This window comes from Peromyscus maniculatus, chromosome 14 (genome assembly GCF_049852395.1).
Source record: "Peromyscus maniculatus bairdii isolate BWxNUB_F1_BW_parent chromosome 14, HU_Pman_BW_mat_3.1, whole genome shotgun sequence".
Classification (NCBI taxonomy): Eukaryota; Metazoa; Chordata; class Mammalia; order Rodentia; family Cricetidae; genus Peromyscus; species Peromyscus maniculatus.
Genome location: NC_134865.1, coordinates 63,516,463 through 63,540,888, shown reverse-complemented (window position 1 = coordinate 63,540,888; position 24,426 = coordinate 63,516,463). Strand labels below are relative to the sequence as shown.

At 42.7% G+C, this 24,426-nt stretch overlaps 1 protein-coding gene across 1 annotated transcript in view; it reads left to right on the top strand.

Moving 5' to 3' along the window:
* The window catches only part of Sel1l (SEL1L adaptor subunit of SYVN1 ubiquitin ligase), a 45,139-nt gene that overhangs the window by 15,696 nt on the left and 5,017 nt on the right, over nucleotides 1-24,426 (top strand). Inside the window, exons 4-20 of the mRNA XM_006987270.4 lie at nucleotides 1,734-1,901; nucleotides 3,487-3,592; nucleotides 4,328-4,490; nucleotides 7,513-7,566; nucleotides 7,650-7,709; nucleotides 9,298-9,379; nucleotides 9,717-9,871; nucleotides 11,221-11,277; nucleotides 14,749-14,817; nucleotides 16,642-16,719; nucleotides 17,749-17,811; nucleotides 18,770-18,857; nucleotides 19,175-19,323; nucleotides 20,020-20,185; nucleotides 20,494-20,568; nucleotides 21,373-21,545; nucleotides 23,464-23,592. Coding sequence (XP_006987332.1) covers nucleotides 1,734-1,901; nucleotides 3,487-3,592; nucleotides 4,328-4,490; nucleotides 7,513-7,566; nucleotides 7,650-7,709; nucleotides 9,298-9,379; nucleotides 9,717-9,871; nucleotides 11,221-11,277; nucleotides 14,749-14,817; nucleotides 16,642-16,719; nucleotides 17,749-17,811; nucleotides 18,770-18,857; nucleotides 19,175-19,323; nucleotides 20,020-20,185; nucleotides 20,494-20,568; nucleotides 21,373-21,545; nucleotides 23,464-23,592 — 1,835 coding nt within the window. The remainder of the gene's footprint in view (nucleotides 1-1,733; nucleotides 1,902-3,486; nucleotides 3,593-4,327; nucleotides 4,491-7,512; nucleotides 7,567-7,649; nucleotides 7,710-9,297; nucleotides 9,380-9,716; nucleotides 9,872-11,220; nucleotides 11,278-14,748; nucleotides 14,818-16,641; nucleotides 16,720-17,748; nucleotides 17,812-18,769; nucleotides 18,858-19,174; nucleotides 19,324-20,019; nucleotides 20,186-20,493; nucleotides 20,569-21,372; nucleotides 21,546-23,463; nucleotides 23,593-24,426) is intronic.

Genomic DNA, 24,426 nt, shown 5'->3' with positions numbered 1-24,426 from the left:
CAAAGGGAGTGAGAAGGTTTATTCTGAGCCAGGTATGAGTGACCAGGTCCTGGAAGCATTGGTTATTCCAGTGTAGAAGCAGCCACATAAAGTTTTATCGTCACAAAAGAAAACCACAAATCTATGCATTTTTTTTTTAACCAAATGATGGTAGTATGAGGATATGGGGTTAGGAGAGTTAACATGAAGGAATCTATGAAAGGTTCCAATGTTATCTGATGACATTTGTAGCTTTGGGGTTGGTGGAAGCTAATGGTCTGCTAAGCTTATGCACACCAGAGGTTTACCTGACAGTCGAGAGGATGTCAAGTCAGACATGAGTGAATGAGAAAGGGTTGTGTAGGGACTAAGGATAACCTTGACATTGGGTCTGAAATATTCCAGCTTTCCACGATCATAGAACTCCTTTATTTTAGAAGCAAGTTTATTGACTTTTATTATTCATATACTTGATAGAAAAAGGAATGTGGTAAACAGGTTAGAACAGTGGTTCTCAACCTTCCTAATGCTGTGGCCTTTTAGTACATTTCTTCATGTTGTGGTGACCCCCCAACCATAAAATCATTTTTGTTGCTACTTCATAACTGTTATTTTTCTACTGTTATGAATCACAATATAAATATCTGACATGCAGGATGTCTGATATGCGACCACTGTGAAAGGGTCATTTGACACCTTCCCCCCAAAGGGGGTTGAGAACCAGTGAGTTAGAGCCATATGAAAAAATAAATCTGGGTAGGTAGGTCCATGCCCCTTTACATGCCAGTCACACATGGTATCTGTACTTGTCAGATTCCCCTTTCCTCACACAGCCCTGGGCACACTTGGAGCCGCTGACTGGGCAGGATGGTAAACTTACATCTCCTGCAGCTATGGGATGAGTGGCATCTACCTGATGCAACCGTTTGAAACATTTGTTTCTCCCACTGAAAGTATTTTTAAAATTAGTTTCTTAAGGTGTGTCTTTTGTTTAAACTAAAAACGAGGGATACCTCTAGCCTTTCAGAGGAAGGGCGTCAGCAACAATAGCAGCTGTCAGTCCTTGGACTTACTATCTTACGTGACAGGGGCCATATTAAATAGTCTAGTAGGAGCTACAGTGCAGGGCAGCGGGGTGGGACTAATAATAAAACCCTCAGTAAGTCAGTCAGTCCTCTAATAAAATTCTGTGCCCTAATACTTAATAAAGTGCTTCCCAGAGGAATATGTGAATGATTGATTTTGCCTGGGGAAGCATTATCCCAGTATAACTTAGAGAGTTGAAATTGTGTGTTCCATTCAGAAAAAAGGAAAATGGTCCTAGCAGTAGAGAAGATTCCCTTATGTCTGCCTTGGTTTTTGTTCACTCCTTAGACAGGAGTTTGGGGAGTTTTTTGGTTGGGTTTATTGTTTTGTTTAGCTTTGCTCTGCTTTCTGAGACTCTGTTGTCCAGGCTAGTCTCAAACTCAGGACAGCCTGTAGGCAGTTTCCTAGTAGACTTTGAACACCATGCTGCTTTATCTTAAGAACTCAAAGTCTAAGCTAGATGTATGTGAGTAGTTAGCCAGGCTCACTAAGTGACCTTGACCTCAAGTCTTCTCCAATCAAATCAGCTCTCCCTCTCCCCTGTCTCCCACTCCAAATACTGCAGCGTATCTCTTTGCATTCAGATTTTGACAGCTGAAGCTTGACATTGTTGAATCGATGCATCACAAAGGTGACCATATTTAGCCTTACGTTTCTTTTTTTTCCAGTTTTGACTGCCATTGAAGGTACGGCGCACGGGGAGCCCTGCCACTTCCCTTTCCTTTTCCTGGATAAGGAATACGATGAGTGCACGTCAGACGGGCGGGAAGATGGCAGACTGTGGTGTGCCACAACCTACGACTACAAGACGGATGAGAAGTGGGGCTTCTGCGAAAGTGCGTATCGCTCAAGTTGGGGCAAGCCCCGTCGCTTTCTGTCTAGGGCAGCATTTGGGAGGCATGTTCTAGCTGCCCTTTTCCACATGGATCAGCGCTGGTGACATGGTCACAGCCCTAGAGAACAACTTGAGGGCTGTGAGCATGGAATATACTTACTTCAGGCTGTCATTCAGCCTTTTTACACTTAAGTCTCATTGATTCGTAGGTAATTCCATAAATCCTTGAGGCAGGCTATTGAACTAATTAATACAAAACAGTTCATCAATAATGGAAGCTGACTGTGATGGCAAAGGTTAATAGTGATCAGAAGAAAACCAAAAAATAGAGTCTTTAAAGGCTTTGAGTGAAGTATGTTATGCTTATGTAACACTTGGCATGTGGAGTAGAGTTAACCACCCTGCAGGTCAATGCTGCCCTCTGCTGGAGAACTGTTTGGGAGCCATAGCAGTGGGATACCAGATACCATTTCTAATATCGATGTGTAGACTCCTGAGTGTCCCTAGAAGACAGCATCAAATCTCCAGATGCAGGCCAGCATGACTCGTTCAATATGCCAGGTTTATTACAAAAAGAATTCACTTACTGTCTTATGACAAGTTCTGTGTTCTGTTTTAAACATTGCATTAAAGTAGCAAAATAGTTTTTTTTTTAAACCCACAACTGTTATATGATTTTTTTTTAGTGTTATATTTTAATAAGTATGAAAAAATAATGAGCTGGACTGGAGATGAAGCTTGATTAATAGAGTGCTTGTTTGCCATACACAAAGCCCTGGGATTGGTCTCCAGCGCCACATATACTGGGTGTGGTGGCACATGCCTTAATCCTAGCACTCTGAACAGCTGGATTAAAAGTTCAAGGACATCCCTTGGTTACATTGGGAGTTTGAAGCCAGCCTGGGCTACAAGAAACCCTGTTTCAGAAAAAGAAGAGAGAAAATAAATAAACTTGAACATTGTATACTAAATTAGATCTATGTTTAATAAGAATCAAGTTTCAAGATTTTAATTAGATAATTAAGTACTTTTGTAAATCTACAGCATGTGACCTTTGAATGTGGTGGCAGTTTCCTGGCTGTTCTTCTCTAGTGGCTTGTTATTACTATTTTAGCTGAAGTTTGCATTGAATGTGAAGTTTTAGTTGAATTCTATTTTAAAAAGTCATCACCACTAACACAAAAAGGTGCTCAAAAGCAGCCTGGTCTTGCTGTCTCTAAAAGAAAGTGACTTTGGTGGACTTCAGAAGTCTTTGTCAAGTACAGGGCACATTTCAGCTATCTGTAGAGTCGTGTTTGGAAATAGTGAAAGATCCTTCTCTGCTGTGTTCCTACCTGAAACAGTGAGTAAGCTTGGTACTAGAAAATGAAATTCGCCGGGCGGTGGTGGCGCACGCCTTTAATCCCAGCACTCGGGAGGCAGAGCCAGGCGGATCTCTGTGAGTTTGAGGCCAGCCTGGGCTACAGAGCGAGTTCCAGGACAGGCTCCAAAGCTACACAGAGAAACCCTGTGTTGAAAAACCAAAAAAAAAAAAAGAAAGAAAAGAAACTGAAATTCATTTAATGCCCGTGTCATTTTGTTGTCAGCTGAAGAAGAAGCTGCGAAACGACGGCAGATGCAGGAAGCAGAGATGGTTTACCAGTCTGGGATGAAGATACTGAATGGAAGCAACAGGAAGAGCCAGAAGAGAGAGTAGGTCGCACTGTCCGGCCGCCTTCCCCAGCACGGGCCCTCGCTGAGGCCAGTCACTGAGTGCTTTTTCTTAAGATCATGTGACCAGAGACACATGAGATTTCTTAAGTGCTGTTGCAGGAAACCTTAATGTGTCTGAGCAGACTTTAACTCATTAGGATGAAAAGATTACACATATTGACCATAAGGCTGATCAATGAGAAAATTGGCAGTAGTAGATTAAAGTTGTAGTTGGTTCTAGGAACTAAGAATGAATGCACTATTCCAGATTCAAAAATGACATAAAACAAACAAAAGGAATTGTCACCAAATGTGTTAACTTTTTTGTATTGCTTTAAAATGTTCACCCAGAATGTAATACTCCAAAAGAATTCTAACATTTTATGTCTGTTTGTCCTGCTGGCTTTGTTAGAAAATTTTGAGTTATTTGAGTATTTACCTGACATTATTACAATTTTCTATTGCAAATCTTGTTAACCTGCTCCTTAGATTTTTCGGTCATTGTTAGTGTAATTAGATAATTTCAAGATACTAGACATAAGGGAAACTGGCCCCTTAGCTAAATCAAACTGTCCGGGATGTTTTCTACATATATAAATAACATGATATAGTAGGAGTAATATGTAGGGATTTATTATAAAATAAGAAAATTGCGGTACATTAGTAATAAAAAAATCTTTTCATGGCTGTTCTGGAAACACAGCTGACTTTCTGTTTGATTGCTTCTGTTTAAAGAGCGTATCGATATCTTCAAAAGGCAGCAGGCATGAATCACACCAAAGCCCTGGAGAGAGTGTCCTATGCTCTTTTGTTTGGTGACTACCTCACCCAGAATGTCCAAGCAGCCAAAGAGATGTTTGAGAAACTGACTGAGGAAGGTTCTCCCAAAGGACAAACTGTAAGTGCAGCTTCAGTGGAGAACCTCTGTCTGCCACAGCACTTGGGTTTTATTGTATTTTCTTGGGGGCAGGGGAGGGTTGTTGCGGGGAGGTGTTGTTTGTGTGTGTGAGTGTTTTGCCTGCATGTGTGTCTGTGCACCACTTGTGTGCCTGGTGCTCAAGGAGGTCAGGAGACCATGTCCAGTCCCCCGGAGCTGGAGTTACAGATGGTTGTGAGCCACCATGTGGGTTCGAGAATCAATTCCAGGTCCTCTGGAAGAGCAGCCAGCCAGTGCTCTTAAGCACTGAGTCGTCTCTCCAGCCCCCACCTCTTTTTAATGTATTTTAACCTTTATTTTAATGAAATGTGATGTGTGTATGTCTGTGCATGTGAGTGCAGGAGCCAAGCGACATGGATGCTGAGTTGAACTCCGATCCTCTGGAGAAGCAGTACATGCTCTTAATTGCTAAGCCATCTCTCCAGTCTCTCTCCAATACTCAGCACTTAATTCTAATAAGCAGTTTGTTCTCTATATCCTCACTTCTTTCAACAGTAGAGGACTGGATGACAACATGCAGAAACTGAGGGTTCCTGATTTACAGTGGTCGGATCTAGATTTCTGTTTTTAACTTTATAGCTATGTAAAAATGATGCATTTTTCATTAGCACTTCCACCTGGATCCTGATTTTTTTTTTTTTTCCCTAGGCTGCAGAGAGCTGGCATAGCCTGTCCTGCTGCTGTCAGCCTGGTGATGACAGCTCCCAGGCAGCCACGTGCCCATGATGAGCACATGCAGCATTGGGAAATATCAAGCAGGAACTTTATGATATTCACCACATCAAAACTCAAACTGAAGGCTCAATAGAGAGTCCCAGGAAGTGATAGGAATTCATTTACTCATATGCTCATGTGATACTTTATTTACTCATTCATTCTCTCATTCGTAGTTTACCACCTTGGGGATATAGCCAAGAAGAGCATTTGCCTAGCATGTACAAGGCCCTGGGTCCAATCTCCTAGTACTTCTCTCTCTCTCTCTTTCTCTCTCTTTCTCTCTCTCTCTCTCTCTCTCTCTCTCTCTCTCTCTCTCTCTTTCTCTCTCCATCCTTCCATCCTATATATACCCGTAATATATATTGTTACAGCACTGAGCTCAAAATTTTCTTGATCTTGATTTTGTTGAAACAAGTATCCATCACAACATTACATTTAAGTTGATATTTATAATGTAGCTCTTTGTCTGATTGGTTGGTTGGGTGATTGGTTTGTTTCTGTGTTAAAAGTAGATGCAGTTTTTCTATAGAATGTCCTGCCTGCATTTGTCGTCATGACAGCATCCATTCATTAATTTTTCTATTACCTGTATTTCCTATAAGCCAAATACCACAGCTAAAGGCTAATAAATATAAACAACTATTTTTAGCTAGGCTACATTATAAGTGCATTTCAGTACCACATTGCACTATATGCACTGATAACACATCTTCGTTATGTTATCAATTAATAGTATAAAGAATGCAAAGATTGGCAGCTAGGTTTAAGAGGCCGTGTGATGGAGACCGAAGAGATGACTCAGTTGTTAAGAGCACTGGCTGCTCATCCAGAACACCAGGATTCATCCAAGCACACACCAGGTGATTCACAACTATAACTCCTGTTCTAGAAAAGCCAACACCCTCTCTTGACCTCTAAGAGTATTTCACTCACATGGTACATAGACATACATTCAGGCAAAGCATCCATACACATAACATACATACATACATACATACATACATACATACATACATACATGTTTAAGTTGACTATCCTGTTTATTTAAATTGTGCTTGGTAATTCAGGTTTAATCAAAATATGAGCTATGTCTAAAAGTATGTTGTTGGAATACATACACATTTGTGAAATTATTTTCAAAGATACATTTTCCTCTTATATTATCATTTCTGCAACCTAGAAAAATGCCTGTTTCCCCCAACCATAATGGAATAAAGCATGTGGGATACAGTCCTCTTCAAGCCTTATCGTAACAGGTTCATACCCATTATTTTCTGTGAATACTTAATGAATCTGCTGCTCTTTCTTGGACTCATTTTTAGTTGTGAACAGATGCTATCTTTAACTGTTCTTCTGTTTCTGAAGCTTTTTCCCTTCTTGCTTCAATTATATGACCTGTAGACACACGTGCATTCTCTTCAGAGGCACTGATGTCTTTAAGGCAGCATTTTCGTGGCGTCATCCACCTCTGCAGTGTCGCTGCCTTCATACCCCACCAAGCACTCTCTCTGTGCTAGTCGATTTTAGCTGAGGCAGCAAGCAGAACCCCCCAGATCAGTACTTCTTGCCCTGCCTGCCGGACTAGATGGAGCTCTTCTGCCCAGATTGCTTTCCTGCAAACAGTGACTCCTGGGCAACAGTTGACCTCCTTTGCAGCCATATCTAGGGTCATTGTCTTACCTAACTGCAAGGGCTGCTGAACTGAGGGTGACCTGCCACTCTGCCCTTATCACCTGTGTGTCGTCAGGATAATGCAGAGAAGAGAAGGCTGAGTCACCTCAGTACATGGTTTGGTGGTGGCTGTCTTAGCAATTTGTGGTTTGCAAAGCGACCATCTCCCTGGACCGCTTGATGTCTCTTCACTCCTGAGATTGCTTATCGTGGGACACTCTTGTCCTTTTTCATCCCCCTACAGAGAAGGAAATATGTTGATAGAATAGCCCAAAAGATACTTTATCTTCATAATAGCTAAAAAGAATGAAGTAAGGACCATGTTTAAGTGTGTTCAGCTTTGTTTTTTGTTTTTGTTTATTTGGGGTTTTTTTGGGGGGGGTGTCAATACCTTATTGAATTTCCATTAACCTTCTAACTAAACTTGATGACTTGTTTAGAGTTGCACTTAGCTATGTGGTTTATAAAAGGCTGAGTGTATTCCCTGGCTCTTTAACTGAACCATCATGCATAGTTGTACTCAAATCTTTTCTCTGTGTAAAACTGTGTGTCTTCACCAAAGCAAGACTATTTACTCTTCCCCATTTTCTCTCAGGCTCTTGGCTTTCTGTACGCCTCCGGACTTGGTGTTAACTCAAGTCAGGCAAAGGTAATGTTATTAAAGTCTTACTGTATATTAGATTTGGAATTAAGCACTGGCCTGTGTTGATTTACATATCTGCTTTTTCACAGGCTCTTGTATATTACACTTTTGGAGCTCTTGGAGGCAATCTGATAGCCCATATGATTTTGGTAAGTGTGAACTTTAAGACAACTTACATTAAAAGGTGAAATCTGTGTCTGCAGTAGCCATAAGTTTCCCAGTCTTTCTAACTGAGATTTGCTTACAATTAAATCCTCAGGTAAACATCCAGCAGACTCTTGTTAATGGCTACAACACATTGAATCTACGTGGATAAACATTTATGTAAATTGGAATTGTTTATCAGAATTATATTTTGGATTGAATGGTCAGAGATTTTGCATTTAAACTGATGAACTAACAAAACTGTCCTATAAAGGACTCTTGCAAGTATCTGTTTATAAGCTGATAGCATTGATCACTTACATCGCTTAGTGATGCAGAATCTGTCCACCAATTTCTTTCTGGGCTATGGGGCTTAAGTTTCTTCTGTGTTCGGGTTGGCATAGGTCACATGACCTGTGGTACATGGTAGACACTATGTTTTCAATGAATATAAGTTCCTTGTTGCAGGAATGTAAAGGCTGGACTGGGTGGACATGAGACTCAAAGTAGGAAAACAGTCCAGCACCGGGAAGGCTCTCCAGATTTGGTTACTGACAGGACAGACAAGGGCAGTCTAGTTTTCCAGCCAGCCGGGGAAATCATAGATAATTTCAAAAACAACTACCGAGTGATTGTCAAGATCAAATTGGATATGTAGATAGACAGAGACAGCCTAAAGAGTAGACTGCTGGGAGTTGATAAGCAGGGCAGATAGGAATCCAGCAAAACAGCCAAGTCGTGCCCAGGAGCTTGAATGCTCCTCTGTCCTGGGGCTCAGCCGCTGAAGGAATTGAAGGAAGTGGAAAGCAGAGGTGCTGGGCTTTCTAAGCATCTCTCCTCCTGAGTTCAGGGTTGTCTTTGTTTAATCTGTGGTGACGTATCTCAGAGAATAACTGAAAACCACCTTCAGATGTATTTTTTAGGTGAGTTTCTTTTGGTGGTGTTGCTGTAGATCTGAGACAGGGGTCTCCGTATGTAGCCTGCTGGCCTGGAACTCTTTATAGAGTTGTAAACTCACGGACATCCACCTGCCTTCACCACCACACCTGGCTCAGATAAATTTTTAAGAAATATGAAACAATTTTGTGTGGCAAATGTATATGAAATACTTTAAATTACCAGCTTTCTTAAACAATGGCTGTAGAATCAGACTGTGTTATACATGTGGCTCTACAGTAATACACCAAGAACTGCTAAAGCTTACGAAGTTTTGAGTCCAAGCAGACTGATTCCTGACAGCTCCTTCCTGCTTCGTGTTCTTTATAATCAGCTACCCTCCCCCTTTATTCTGTAATCATTTGTTAGTGGTGAGACTATCGCATTCTTGTCAAGATTATGTCCAAAATAAAGCTGACATTGGTTCTGAGTGAAAACTGATGAGGACTATGTACATGCTTCATTCGTAAAGTTCATGGCACTCCCTTGGTTGCTCTAGGAACATTCTTGTCTCATGCTTAGCTATAAACTGCATGCTGGAGTACGTGCATGGAAGGACAGCAGAATTATATTCTGAATGTAGTTGACTTTATGTGTCACAAGAACACCACAGAACCCTGTGGTGGTGGTGTCTTCTCACATGAAGGTGTCTTCCAGGGTTACCGGTACTGGGCCGGCATCGGAGTCCTCCAGAGTTGTGAGTCAGCGCTGACCCATTATCGCCTTGTTGCCAATCACGGTACCTGTTTTATTTTTCTCTTTCACCCTCTAGAAATAAAGTGCAATTCATTTTAAATATGTATGTTCTGGTTGTAGTAGTTCAAATATTGCAAATGACTCTCCGAAGGGTACTTATCATTTAACTACTTTATTTATCAAGAAAGACAATCCTTTCACACTTTGGTCTTAAACATGTTATAGTAGAAGTCTGATTTATTAATGGGTTATTATGCTGTCACCCGTAGACTACTACAGAAATAGTACCCTTAGCACCATGTCTGTCAACATCTGCGTGCTGCAGTTGTTACCTGCTCCTCTGACTTCACCTCCTGTTCCTATTTGTCCCCCTCCATCAGTTGCTAGCGATATCTCCCTAACTGGAGGCTCTGTGGTCCAGAGAATACGGCTGCCGGATGAAGTGGAAAACCCAGGGATGAACAGTGGGATGCTGGAAGAAGATTTGATTCAGTATTATCAGTTCCTAGCTGAGAAGGGTGACGTCCAAGCACAGGTACGTGTCGGCATCAGGGAATGTCTACTGCAATTGTCTACTTAGTCCGGGAGGGAGGGCCAAGCACCCACATCTGTGAGTAACATTGTCTTTGCTCTGAGTAATTACTAGCTTTGTTCTAGAGTCACCAGTGGGTCCTTTAGAAAAAGAACATCCCACATTCTCAACACCTTTTTTCCTATTACAATCGCAGCTATTTGAGATATATGGACGTAAGTAATAAGTACTAAGAATAGTTTTAGGCTCACAGAAGGAAGTCTTGAGTTAAAACTGTAGATAATAGTAGAGCTGAATGTTACTTGTGGAAGTTAGAAGACAGCTATCCGTCCATTTTAAAGTCTGTCTTTCGCACTGGGTATATTTTGGTGTAAATGTTGTGTTACTTGCTCCCTTTGTCTTGCTCTTCTGCACTCCCTTTCCTCTGCTTTCTTGGCCTTGCTGCCGTTGCCTCTCCTCCTCCCTGAGCAGGACAGTCGGCCCACCTCGTAGTGCCTAGAGACGGTCCCACAGCTCCACCTCTCTAGTCCAGTGGATAAGCACATCACTGTTCCCAGGACAACACAGAGACCTTAGAACATGCTGAGATGGTTGAATTCTCCATGGTGTTGTGAACCTCACATTTTTCTTTTATACAGCCCGTATTAGTTTAAAATTATTCACAGATTTGTCTTTTCTTTGTTTTTATTTCTTCATGTCCAAGCTTCTTAGATAATTATCTTCGTTGACTGAAGAGCATCCTTTATTATTTCCTTTGAGCATGTTCATTGAGTTCAGCATAATTCATCTAAAACTTTTTAGGAACCAGGGAGATGACTCCATAGATAAAGTACTTGCTATACAATTGTGTGACCAGAGTTCCTGTGCCCAGAACCCACACATGCCGGGTGGGTGTGGTTCCTGCCTACAGGTCTAGCACTCAGAAAGCAGCCACAAGACCCCCAGAGCAAGCTGACTGGCTAGGGTGATATTGTTGAGAGAACCTGCCTCAGAGAATAAGATGGAGAGCAGTTGAGGAAGAATCCTGATATCGAGCTCAGGCCTCCACCTGTGTACATGTGTACCTGCACACCTGTGCCCTTACATGTAAACATGCATACACTCACAAACACTGCCTGTGTATACAGAAGAATGCTCTTGATTTCAGAAGAATGCTGTTTGTTTTAAAGCATGCCTTTTTAGTTCTTGGAAATTTGAGGTTAACTAAAAGAGAATAACTACTCAGGATTAAGGACTAGATTTCTAGTCTTTTGATTGATGAACAGAGCCTGTTTTCTTCCAGCTGTTGGTCTGATTCTTGTTGTGTGCCAGATGCCCACTTTCACGTGTACATCATTTTTGTTGTTTTTCAGGTTGGCCTGGGACAACTGCATCTGCACGGAGGGCGTGGAGTAGAACAGAATCACCAGGTAACCACCCTACTCTTCGGCTTTGCTTGCACTGTAGCCTAAAATGGTGCTGTGTGGATGGTCTTTGCTAATGAGGCTCATTTCAACCTGTGTCACAAGTGGGCTCTCAAGACCTACCTGATGCCTGATAAACGCATGAATTAGACCTCAGAAGGGCCAGAAAGATTTCACTATTTTTATCGTGTGTGTGTGTGTGTGTGTGTGTGTGTGTGTGTGTGTGTGTGCGTGCAGGTGCCAATGCAGGAACCTGAAAAGGATGTCAGATACCCTGAAGCTGGAGTTACAGGTGTCGGTGCTGAAAACTGTACTCAGGTCCTGTGGGAGAATGCTGCATGTGCTCTCAACGGCTGAGCTATCTTTCCAGCACCAGATCGTTTTATTCTTAAACTTAGCTCTTAGGACTGCCCCAAACATGCATGCACATCTTGATTTTTTTGTTAGGTATATAATAGAAGTGAGTCTTAGACACCTTTTGGGTCTGGAGAGATGACTCAGAAGAGTTCTTGCTGCTCTTACAAATAACCTGAGTTCTGTTCTCAGTACCCATGTCCACAGTTTAGAGCTGCCTGTAACTCCAGTATCTGATACTTTTCAGGGCCCTGCAGTTACCCACACTCGGGTACACATACCACACTCAGATACACACACATACTCAAAATTAAAAATTAATTTTTTTCAAAGAGCAAAGGAAGCCATAAAAAGGCATGCTTTTTAAAGATTATAGGGCTGAGGAGGATGTTAATTATTAGAAATCAGAAGCATGCAACCATTCCAGTCCGATCTATAGCAGCTCACCAAGTTTTATCTACTATCTGTCCTAAATATAACTCATCTCTTCCCTTCTCTCCATTGTTACACCTTTCACTTGTGTGACTCATCTGCCACCTGCAGTTTCTTGGTCTCTGTTTCTGTAAACCCAGCCCCTGATCCCTTGGTTCACTGAAAACTTGTCAGTGCTGGCCCTGTGGGTTCCAGTAGCTTCAAGATTTGCGCTTTACCATGACCTCCAAGACCTCATTCCAGCCTCTGTGCCTCTCCAGCCTCATGCTATGTCACAGCACACAGAATTTTCTAAGGTCTCCCTTAAGCCCCATCCCCATTCCAGAGAAAGGTCACATACGACAAAGGATGCCTGAAAAATATGTGCTCTTTGTGATCCTTGTCCGGAGCAAATTAATTGATTATATAACCTTTTCCTCTGCTCCAACCTAAGTTCAAGAAAGCACAATCATGTCAACCACTTTATTCCAGCCCCCAGCAGAGCCTAGCACATAGTAAGTTCTCCAGAAGTATTTGTCAAACCCATAGGACTCTTATTTTGCTGTCGTACGAGTTAACTAGTTATTTCAACTTTAAGAATTAAATTGTCACAAAAACACTTATCACTAACTCTGCCAAACGCCTGTGGGTTTTCTTTAATCAGGCAGCTCTTGGCAGCTGTCATTGTCTCTTGGTCACTAAAATGTATGAGGTGCACTGCTACTAACCAAAAGTAATGAGAGAGCAGGATTCTGAGGTAGCTTGGCCCAGAGCTCTTGCATAGCAAGAACTGGGAATGTTCCTGTGCTGTGTGCTGCTTACCTGTAAAGCAGCTATACAACGGGAGGATGTTTCAGCAGCTTCACAAAAGAAAGGAAAGGATTTTCCAGCATGTGTTTACATTAATTCAGCAAACATTTCTGTTCCTACTATGTGCCAGTCACTGCCAGGTTTTCAGAATACAGTACTGGACAGAAAGCCTTGGTCATTGTCCTTACTGGAGATTCAAGTCTACTGGAATATTGGTTAGTTTTTAAATGACTGCACCAACAAATAGCAAGCATTTAAAGTTGTAATTGCTGTTTCAAAGCAAGATCGAGGTCTATAATAAGTAAGGGAAGGGGGCAACCAGCTGTCAGAGAAGACTTCTTTAGGGAGAAGAAGGTGGCATGTTGACACTGGAGATTGAGCCATTCCAGGGCAAAAGGAACACTGTGTGCATGGGCCCTGGGGCAGAAGGGAGCAGGGCTGGTATGCCCACGGTGCTGACGTCAGAGGACATAATGTAGTTCTGAGACAGGTGGTGCTCGCTCCTGTCAACTTAACCTCTGCCCTTCAAGGGACTCTTAGAGCCAACACAATCAGATTTGCTGCCATGTGGAGAATGAGTTAGTAGAATCCCAAAATACCATCAAGCAGGGAAATCAAAGAGGAGACTATTCCAGAGGTTCATGGGAGAGAAAATCAAATGTGGACTAGAACCATGGTATGGACAGTTAGTAGATGGAGTTACCATACGCTTTGTGAGTTCCATAACTAGACTAGTTGAGTGCTAGGAAGTATACATTTGAAAGTTCCAGCATCCAGGTGGCATGTGAAGCCGTAGAGTAGGTGAGGCTGCTTAGAGAGCATAAGTGAGTGGCGTTGTCGGCGGCACCGTGAAGAACTCTAAGTATAGGAGGCAGGTGATAAAGAGAGAACTAGCCAAGGTGGCTGTGGGTAGAGCAGGTGCAGACGGCGTTAAGGAAGCCAGGAAAGGGGGCATGCGAAGCCAAGCTAAGGAGTGATTCCCAGAGAGTGAGGTAGACTATGTCGGATGCCACAGAGAAGTGGAGTGAGGGAAGAGACTTCTACTCACCATGAGAAGGTTATGGGTAGCTTAAAGAGCTTCCTTTCGGAAGTAGTTGGTGGAAGGCACTCAAGCTTGTAGAATGGAGTGGCGTCCTGTAGAGGATTCACTGGGGAAGCACGCTGTGAATGAAGTAGCTCGTCTCTTCATTGAAGAGAAGCTGAAATTCTGAAGAAAAGATGCAGCTTGTATTTTTTTTGGTTTTGTTGTTGTTGTTGTTTTTGATAATAGATTAGGAGAATGTACTTGAATGAGAAAGATTAGAAAAGGAAGAGTAAATCATGAACAGGGGTGAGGACTAACCAGCGGTGGAAGATCTTGACAAAAGTGAGCTATGGTAGCATTGAGTTGAGAGGGGTGAGGACTAACCAGGGTAGAAGATCCTTAACAAAAGTCGGCTATGGTAATGTTGAGTTGAGAGGGCTGGTAATGAATGTCTTCCAGCACCAATGAGTTTAGTTATGACTTTAAATACAGCCAACACCTTTTCTCTAAGTAATACAAAAAGAAATGGTATTCCAGACTATGCCCCATACCCTGTGAATGTCTGTTAGTTTTTGTCTTTTCTCCCAGGTATCAGTGGTAAAGTAGACATATGAAGCTGAGCTGCCTAGAGCTTATTCACACTGCCTGTAATAAAGATGTCCTCTCACCTGAACTTTAGGAAACACAAGACATTTCTTTGTGGTCATAAAAACTTCTAGATACATCCATTTCTGCTTGAAATCTGATAACTGAATAGTCTTGTTTTTAAAGATGTTTTATTATAATAAGACTTTTTTTCCTGGTGTTCTGAAATACATGTTTTGGTTAAAACAGACTCTGTTAAAAACTCAGTGTTTTTATAAATTCTTCTCTTACAGAGAGCATTTGACTACTTCAACTTAGCAGCAAATGCTGGCAATTCACATGCTATGGCCTTCCTGGGAAAGGTACTGTATACCCTGCAGTTATGTTAAGTAACAGCAAAATGAAATTTCCAGTGCAAGTGGATCATGTCCTGTCCTAAGGTGTGAAGCACTTCCTCAGACCACTCAGACACAGCATTTGCTCCTGAGTGTATCCACTGTCTGAGCTGCTAGTATTATATCGATTGTATGCAGTGATGAGGCCTGTACTACTGTATGGTGCACAAGCTTTTGCTAAGACTCATAGTTGTCTATTTCTTTTCATGCTTGAGTAAGAGAATGTTTTGGCATTTGTGTGCAGATCTCTTCATTGTCTTAAATATGATAGTTGTTAGCATCTCTCAGTGTAGTTTGTTGTTCTTGTTATTGTTTTGTGTTTTTGAGCAAGGAAACATTTACATCTAAAAACTAATGAATAGATTCTGTGTCAGGAAAGAACTCTTATTTTCATTATTTGAACAATACAGTGTAAACTGACAGTTGTTTCTGTATCACCAGATCCTAAGGTAAGGAAGTTCAGGTGGAGTCTAAGGATTTTACAGATAGGAAAGTCTCATCCAGACTCTCCACATGACCATAGCTAGCTAACTGGGAGCTGGGACATTGTGTGCAAGCATGAACTGTGTTGTGGTGTGCTGTGGTGGCAAGGATGTCAGCCTTCCAGCGTCATAACACAGGAATCTTTTTTCTTCGTCTGTTTTTGTTAAGATTTTAAAGTCTTTTTATTCCCAACAGTTTTACTTTTTCCTTAAATTACTAATTAATCCTAGATCTAAAAGCAATCTTAGTGCTGTTTCCTTATATTTTATATTATTGTATATGATATGAATGAGAAGCAGTGTTGACCATTTGTTTTCCTTTCTTCAAAGGCCTTACCTAATCCTGTAATTAATTAGTGTTTAGACCTTGTTAAATAACTTTTAGTCACTTGTTGTTTTTGTGTATGTGCACACATGGAACATGTGTGTGTAGGTGTACATGCACGTGTGTGTGCCGGTATATAGAGGCCAGAACATAGTCTTGAGCATCATCCACCTTATTTTTGAGACAGGGTCTCTCATTGACCTGGAACTTATAAGTAGGCCAGATTGGCCATCGAGCGATGCTCTGGGATCTGCCTGTCTGCCTCACAGGCCCTGAGACTGCAGGTCCACGACATCGTGCCCAGCTTCTTTACACTTGAGCTCTCGGTTCTAACTTAAGTCTTCATACTTGTAGCAGGCCTTATACCAACCGAGCTATTCCCCCAGCCCACCTTTTAGGTCCGATGCAGCATTTGCCCTCTTCTGGGGGCAGCCTGGTAGAGGAAAGGGGAAAGCAGACATTGTGACTCCAGACAGTCTGTTTGTACTAATGGGATCAGTCATCTGGTCTCAACCAAATTTTAGCCGCCTGACTGCCCTGGGTTAAAGATTTCTTTTCCTGGCCTGGTGAGATGGTTCAGCAGATAAAGACAACCCCCAGGACCCAGACTGTGGATGGAGAAGAACAAGTTGTCCTTGGACCTCCACACATGTACCACATTACATACGTGCCCACCCACAAGCACACACAAGCAAATGTAATTTTTTTTAATGTTTTAAGATTTCTTGAGATAGTCATTAACCTGCTTTATATATTCAAGTCCATACCTAAGTAATATATTTAATAGAAAACCAGATACTTAAAAATATGTAAGTATTTACCAATAAATGTTTACTTTAAATTCTACACTTTCCTATGGAGAATTCTACACTTTGTGGGATAATTCTGTGAGAGCTAATAAAAATGAAAATGAGATGAGAAATGAGAAAAAGTGATCTGGAGAAAGGGTGACAGCTCCGCCTGAACTTGGGGTCTGTTTTCCAGATGTACTCTGAAGGAAGTGACATCGTGCCTCAGAGTAACGAGACAGCACTTCACTACTTCAAGAAAGCTGCTGACATGGTGAGACTTCCCACTCAGTGTGTCGTTTACTGTGTTACTAGTGTTGAACGAATGGACTGTGGTGGAGGACTAGTCCTAGTTATTGGAAGTGCTTACAGATACCTGATGAGTTGACCGGAAAAGCTTTCCCAATAAAAGCAGTGTCTGTTTTAGGAACTAGGTGGGTGAATGTTAACTCTGTTTACATTTCTTCAAAGTGTTTCCTAATCAGGAGATTAGGTTTTTAGCTATGAAATTGGGATTTACATACCCCTCCTCAGTCAGTTTAAAAGCTTCCAAAATCTAGTTCTACTGATAACCATGATACACAATTTAGGCTTTCTTTGACCGGGGGGGGGGGGGGGGGGGGGGGGGGGGGGGGGGGGGGGACACAAAACATGTAGGATACTTAAGATCCCGTATGCTTCCTATGTGTTCACTGACCTCTTCCCAACTACATATTACTGTGCATCACAGTGTCAATTGAGTGTTTTCCTGAGGGATGCTGTGACACAATTTTTTTTTTAATGTCATCCATCCCTCTGAGTTTGGGTGAATTCTAGAATTTTCGGTTTTGCATCTCAAATATTGTCTTTGCTCTGTGCCACTGAACTAATCTTAAGTATCATTACCACCTTGTAGCATTGTTGCTGTAAATGTGTGACTGTTGACTCTGCTCCATAGTATTGCACTTCCTGTCCTGTTAGGACAGGAAGTGACCAATAAATAAATAACTCAGATGTGATCTGCTTTTAGTTTTGGTGAAATATGTTAGTCATATTTGTGTCGTAAACTCATGGTAACGATGGTCTTAAGTCAGGTCACAGATTTGATCCTAGAGTCATTTAATGTTTTAATATTTGAAAACAAATTACTGATAGCCCTCTAGTGTCTAAAAGCCAAGTTATGTGTACTCTGAATGGAAGGGGAAAGTTTGTTTTAATTGGAAGCTAAAACGTATTTCAGTATGCTTCAGATTATTTCTTCTGCAGTCATTTTCCTCCCGTGTTAGGATGAGCTCTTCTCATGTCTGATTTCTCCGGTTTACAGGGCAACCCTGTGGGACAGAGCGGCCTTGGAATGGCCTACCTCTATGGAAGAGGAGTTCAAGTTGTAAGTGTGTGTGTGGCATGCTGGGTTTAGGAAGCAGTCAGCCAGTGCGGGGCCGGAGGGATTCCTCGAGTAGCTCCCTGTTCAGCCCTTCAGAGCCCTCACTGCAGGCAGCCAGGCCCTTCCCTGCTGTCTCTGAGTCGGCTTGTTCCCATGCCCCGCCTCACACCTCACCTGACTGTCTTCTTAGGCCAGCTCCGTCTCTGGGACAGCTGAGGGCTAGAGTTGTTTCTCATTCTTGGTGTCTGCTTTCTACACTCTGCACTCTTGCCATTGCTCCAGGACTTTCTTCCTTGCCTGCTTCTTTACTCACCGCTAAGAAGGCATTCAAGTCTCCTCTATTTAGAAGAGAGAGGCTTTCCCTTCTGCCCTTTGCTCCTTCTAGCTTCCGCCTCTCTTCTCTCCAGTCCTTCGCTGAAAGCCAAGTGTCTCCAAAGAGTGAACCTTAGTAAGCAGCCACTTTAGTTCTTAGTTGTCAGGTTTCTGTCTCATAACCAGGTCACCTCCTAAATGTCAGTGTTGTGTCTACAAGCACTTGTTTGTCCTTGGCCATTGTCTCATGGTAGATGTCCCTGAAACCTGATTTTATTCCAACCAACATACTTTTCTGTGTCTGCAGCTAAGAACTGGGTCTTAAAAACTTACCTATATTTATTTATTCTCTATCGTAAAAGACAAATAAGGAGATATTAGAAAAATTGAGGTTCAAAGGGAAAAGGTGGTTAGTAAAAAGAGTTTTTCTTAATTCCTACTCTGGTATTCTATTTGTGTTTATGCTTTCTGAGACCCTAACTCCCCTGTAACCTGAAGCATTAATGGCTATTTTTTTAAAATCATAAGATGGTCCTTTTAAAACGGTCTTTTGAGAATATATATACTTTGTTCTTACAGAGAATGCCTCTGTACTTCCAAGTGTATCAGTCTTCCGTGCTTTCTTACTGTTTGACATCTTGTTCTGCAGAATTATGACCTGGCACTCAAGTACTTCCAGAAAGCTGCTGAGCAAGGCTGGGTGGATGGGCAGCTGCAGCTTGGCTCTATGTACTATAGTAGGTATCATCGGAGAGGCAGTGATGGCTAGAACGATCTAAACCAGCTTTCCACTAGATGGCACTGGGATGTGGAAGTGGGAGGCTCGATTCTGGGGAATTACTGTTCTACCAATTCAGTTACTTACCCATCTTCTCATCACAATTTGTACTAATCTACATTAATATATTAATCTGCATTGGTGAGGTTGACGTGTATTATTGGGTAAGAATTCTGACTCTCACTAGTTTTATTCCTCTTAGAGAAAGTTTCTCTGGTGCCTCACTAAATCCTGTTGAAGACTGCTCACCTTTCATATGCTTTGTTTGTCTTGCAGATGGCATTGGAGTCAAGAGGGATTATAAGCAGGCCTTGAAGTATTTTAATTTAGCTTCTCAAGGAGGCCATATCTTGGCTTTCTACAACCTAGCACAGATGCATGCCAGCGGCACAGGGGTGATGAGATCCTGTCACACCGCAGTGGAGGTGAGGGCTTGTCTGCAGCCTGTCTGTGGGACATGGATTTGCCCCCTGGAAAGGCCTGCCCTTTCCATTCTGCTTCCCGTGACCTGATTTCTCCCGTGGTAGAGGCTCACTCAGCTCACTAGGATTGATATTCTGAGGGAAGAAGCTGGAGATCTATGCATACTGTTGAGCTTACCTGTTGGTTCCTGGAATTAGCCATGTGTGCGAAGCTCAGTGTAGGCATCAACAGTGTCTGTAACTCTCCCAAGTATATGATACACAGTATCAAACTAAAGAGTCCTTGAAGGAGGTATGCAAAGGGCAAAGCCAGCATCTCCTGACTGGGACTGCTTCCCTTTAGCTCTCACACCTGTTCTTGGAGGAACATTGGTAAAAGCTTAGCACCGTTTTGGAAATCCTTCTTTGCTTTATTTAGTGTCCTCACTTATAAAATGGGCACGTTAATAGGACTCACCTCATGAACAGCTCCTCAGGTAGAGGAATGTGCTAATACCTGTAATACACAGAAAGCACTAGAGTCGCCCCCGCCACGGTAAATAATCTGTAGGTTGCTGGTCTTGTTGCAGTGTGTTTGCTTCCAAAGGGTAAGGAAAGCCAGCTGCCAACAAGTCCTGGAGCACGCTTAACCAGCTACCGCCAAGAGGCAGAGGTGGTTTCCTAGCACATCATGTCGTTTCGCTTTTCCTCTTCGCACAGTTGTTTAAGAACGTGTGCGAGCGAGGCCGCTGGTCCGAGAGGCTGATGACGGCCTACAACAGCTATAAAGACGGGGACTACAACGCTGCGGTGATCCAGTACCTCCTGCTGGCCGAGCAGGGCTACGAAGTGGCGCAAAGCAACGCGGCCTTCATCCTAGACCAGAGTAAGGTCCACTTGGCTCCTGCTGCAGCTGTAACCACATTCGACGATACATTACAGACATGGACTGAATACAGAACTGCCCTTTCCCTACCCCAGATCCCTGGACTAGTCGCAGTATTTGGCTGTGGCTAAAACCTGCTCCCGGATGTAGCATCATCCTGAATCAGTGATTCCTTTGAACCCAGTATCTTTTCTTCTGATATTTATTTACTCCCCACACTAGCTTTAGTGCCTCTTGGCTCTGCTCCATGTAGGCACCCTGGGTTGCAAAGGAAAACACTTGACTTTTGTTTCACGTCTCTCCTGTAGGAGAAGCAACCATTGTAGGTGAGAATGAAACTTACCCCAGAGCTTTGCTGCATTGGAACAGGGCCGCCTCACAAGGTGAGTAGCTAGTTGTCTGAATGAGAATCTTACCCAGGCCCCTTCACTCTGTTGTTGTTGATCTCTCATGAACCCTCAGAGATACCGTTGCTTATCTTGCTTGTGAGCAGTCTTCATCCCTAGATGAGTGGTTAAATTGCCAGTCCTTGATTGGACATTTCCATCACCATTTGGTGTTTAGCTTCAGGCCAGCTGATTGTATAAATTGAGAACTGGAGAATGTAACAGAATACCAGCCTGAAATGGAAAAGAACTCTTAACCTTTCCCTGCTTTTCCTTTAACATACTTTCCTCACGTACTGCTCTCCACAGTAGGCCTCTCCCTCTCCAGTCTACACAGTGCTCAAGCTGGACAGTTGTTTTAGATTCACATGATGTGATATGTGGAGCATGGCCCTTTGAAGGGTGGCATTAGTGAGACCGAGTACCACCCACCCGGCCTGCCTGCTCTGTGACTGTCACGTGATTTCTGCAGAAGAGAGAATGTCTACTCTAAATGCTTAAACTTTAGAACTTAGCTGAGGAATCCGTTTAAAGTTTCCTACTACAAATGAAAATTGTGGCCGGGCGGTGGTGGCGCACGCCTTTAATCCCAGCACTCGGGAGGCAGAGGTAGGAGGATCTCTGTGAGTTCGAGGCCAGCCTGGGCTACCAAGTGAGTTCCAGGAAAGGCGCAAAGCTACACAGAGAAACCCTGTCTCGAAAAACAAAAAAAAAAAAATGAAAATTGTGTGTTATAGAAGCCTGTTTAAAAAATAAGAGCACACGTCATTTGTCAGCACTTTGTGTTTAACTTTGTTTCAGGCTACACTGTGGCTAGGATTAAACTTGGCGACTATCATTTCTATGGATTTGGCACCGATGTGGATTACGAGACTGCATTTATTCATTACCGCTTGGCTTCCGAGCAACAGCACAGTGCCCAAGCTATGTTTAACCTGGGCTACATGCACGAGAAGGGCCTAGGCATTAAGCAGGTGAGCTTGGCGTCAAGGCTGGCACTCGGGTGGCCTCGCTAAGACAAGGGGAGATGCTGGCACTGCATTGCAAATAGTACTGCTGGGACTCTGTCAGACTTGGGGCCACAGGAGGAGAAGCGGGTCTCTAGTATGTCCGAGGGCTGTCACTGCATCTCATTTTCAGCACACATGTGAGTGTGAGCACTACTGCATTCTGGGTAACACTGCCCTGTCGGTAGCCTCTTGTTTCAGGAACTGTCTCTACCATCAGTCAACGCTGTTGCTTCTGAATCACTTTGAAATGGATTAGAATCTTTTCTACTGGTGAACTTTTTTCTGATGCCTTCACCTTCCTAATGAAATCTCATTTTCTTTAGAATGGTTCTGAGTTTTTGCCTATCTACCACAAAAGAATTTTGAGGAAGCATTACTACTTGTACACTTTGGAGCTAACACTACGATAAAAGTTAAGAGTATTCAGAAAGGGAACCCGGGTTCAGCTTTTGAGAATAAGTAATCAGATACAAAATTCATAGTAATTCTATATGGCATGATATAGTCATATATAAGGCATCCTAGTTACTGTTTCCATTTTTTTCTCCTACTTTGTAAATGAAGTAAAAACTACTAAAAACTAATCAGTGCAGCTGGCATGGTGGCACATACCTGTAATTTCAGTAAGGGGAGACAAGAGGATCAGGTCAAGGTCTTCCTCAAGTACACACCTACTTCCGGCCAGTCTGGGCTACATGACACCTGTCTCAAAACAACAGCTACAACAAAAGTCAGTCCAGGGAGCCGGGCGGGGGTGGCGCACCCCTTTAATCCCAGCACTCGGGAGCAGAGAAGGCAGATCTGAGTTCGAAGCCAGCCTGGTCTACAAAGTGAGTTCCAGGACTGCCAGGAATACAGAGAGAAACCCTGTCTTGAAAAACAAAAAAAAAGTCAGTCCAGTATCAAATAAATTGATACCAAAGTATGAAGCTTGATGATGATTGGAAACTATAATTCAAGATGTAGTTTGATATGGTTGAATTACCCTGTTAAATCATCCACAGCACAAAGTCTGTGGTAGCAATAAAGTTGGATCCAAGGTTTTCAAAGATACAGTTGTCAAAAAATGTTTAAATTTGTATTTTTCAATTGGATACTAACCATACTTTTACTATTAATTGAAAGTGCTTTTCTTTTTAATGAATGACACATTTGAAGACTGAGAATAAGGACTAATGGAAAGTAACTGCTTCTGTTTCAATCTGTATGGAGGATGTAATTTCTGGTGTTCTCCTTCCATCATGGGGCAGAATTGGTCATGACTGGGGTCACCCTCTTCAAAAATATTGTAGCAAGTCCCCTGTGTCAGTTTGTATCAGTCAGTACAACAGCCTCCTCCTAAGGCAGCTCCTGTTCTCCTAGGTTTTCCCAACCCTGGGCAATACATTGAGGAAGGAATAGGTCTGTCAGGCTGGAGCAGTCCTTTGCTGAGACAGGTTACAGGAACACAGAGTTGACCCCAGGCATTTCTGTCTTAAAAAAAACATGTAGTAGAAGTTAAGAGATCCCCAAACAGATCCCCCTACTTCTCTAGGAAAGGACCAGCTGGAGACTCATGAATGTCCTACCCCGTGTGAACTAAACCAGAGCTGCTTATACTGACCAAAGTGTTAAGTCAAAGATTGGAAATCTCCGGGTCAGAAATATTATGTGTTAGGTGAATACCTGAATCCAGTGTGTCTACACATAAAATCTGATGTTACCTTTCCTGATTTTAAATTTTCAAAAAATTTTACCCAGGTAAAGCTTGGGGTTTTCCTCTACGTAGGAGACATTAATTTTAAATGGACTCTTGAAAGGTAGGACAATTTTTCTGGAACAAAATGAATGCTTTTTGTATATTTTCACAAGAATGGATTTCCCTTTGTTTTCTGCACTGTAGGATATTCACCTTGCAAAACGTTTTTATGACATGGCAGCCGAGGCTAGCCCAGATGCACAAGTTCCTGTCTTCCTTGCACTCTGCAAATTGGGTGTCGTCTATTTCTTACAGTACATACGGGAAGCAAATGTAAGTGAGCTTGGTCTCTTAGTAAAAAAATACTAATTATGTCACTTTCTCGGGCCTAGGGATTAAAAGTCGGGGGCACAAGGTCTTCCCTTCTTCCCAGGTATAGTGCAGATGAAGTCATCAGGTGGGGTGAAGTGTAGACCAGGCAATTAGTGGAGTTATTAAGTAGCACTCCTCAGTGTTCTTAGCACTAAAGCACTTATCGTTGGTGCAGGTGTTTTCTTACTCAGGGAAAGCTGAGACCTAACTCAACACTCTGAAACACTAATCAAAAATAAGTCAGGCGCATGTCTGGTAGATACTCACACCAATACCGTGAGAAGAAAAAGATGGAGGGAAGTCAAGAGCTGAGTCACTGTACTTCTCACTCTTCCAACGGTGAAACAGAAGTTAAAAATGCCACAGAGCTTTCTTCTCTGAATAGCCTGGAGTGCTTGAGTGTGTAATAGAATCTAACTAGTGGGTTACGCATCCCCTTCAGAGCTGCCAACTTTAGTACCAAGATGCACATGTAAGTGCCCTGGTTCTGATGTCACTTGTTGAAGCTCCTTGGTAGCCTGAGTCAGTGCGTTGTACTTCCTGCCATATACTCTTACCAGCTCACAGTGAGGGCTGGGCGTGGCCAGAGACAGAGCAGTTGCCTGGCTTAGGGCTTGGCGTGGACAGAGACAGAGCAGTTGCCTGGCTTAGGGCTGGGCATGGACAGAGACAGAGCAGTTGCCTGGCTTACGTATGCACAGCCAACATGAAGTGGCTTTCTGCCAGGGCTGTCCCAGACCACTGTCTTCTGCAATGGTCTTCAGTGACTGCAGTCTAGGATTTAGTATGGTGGCA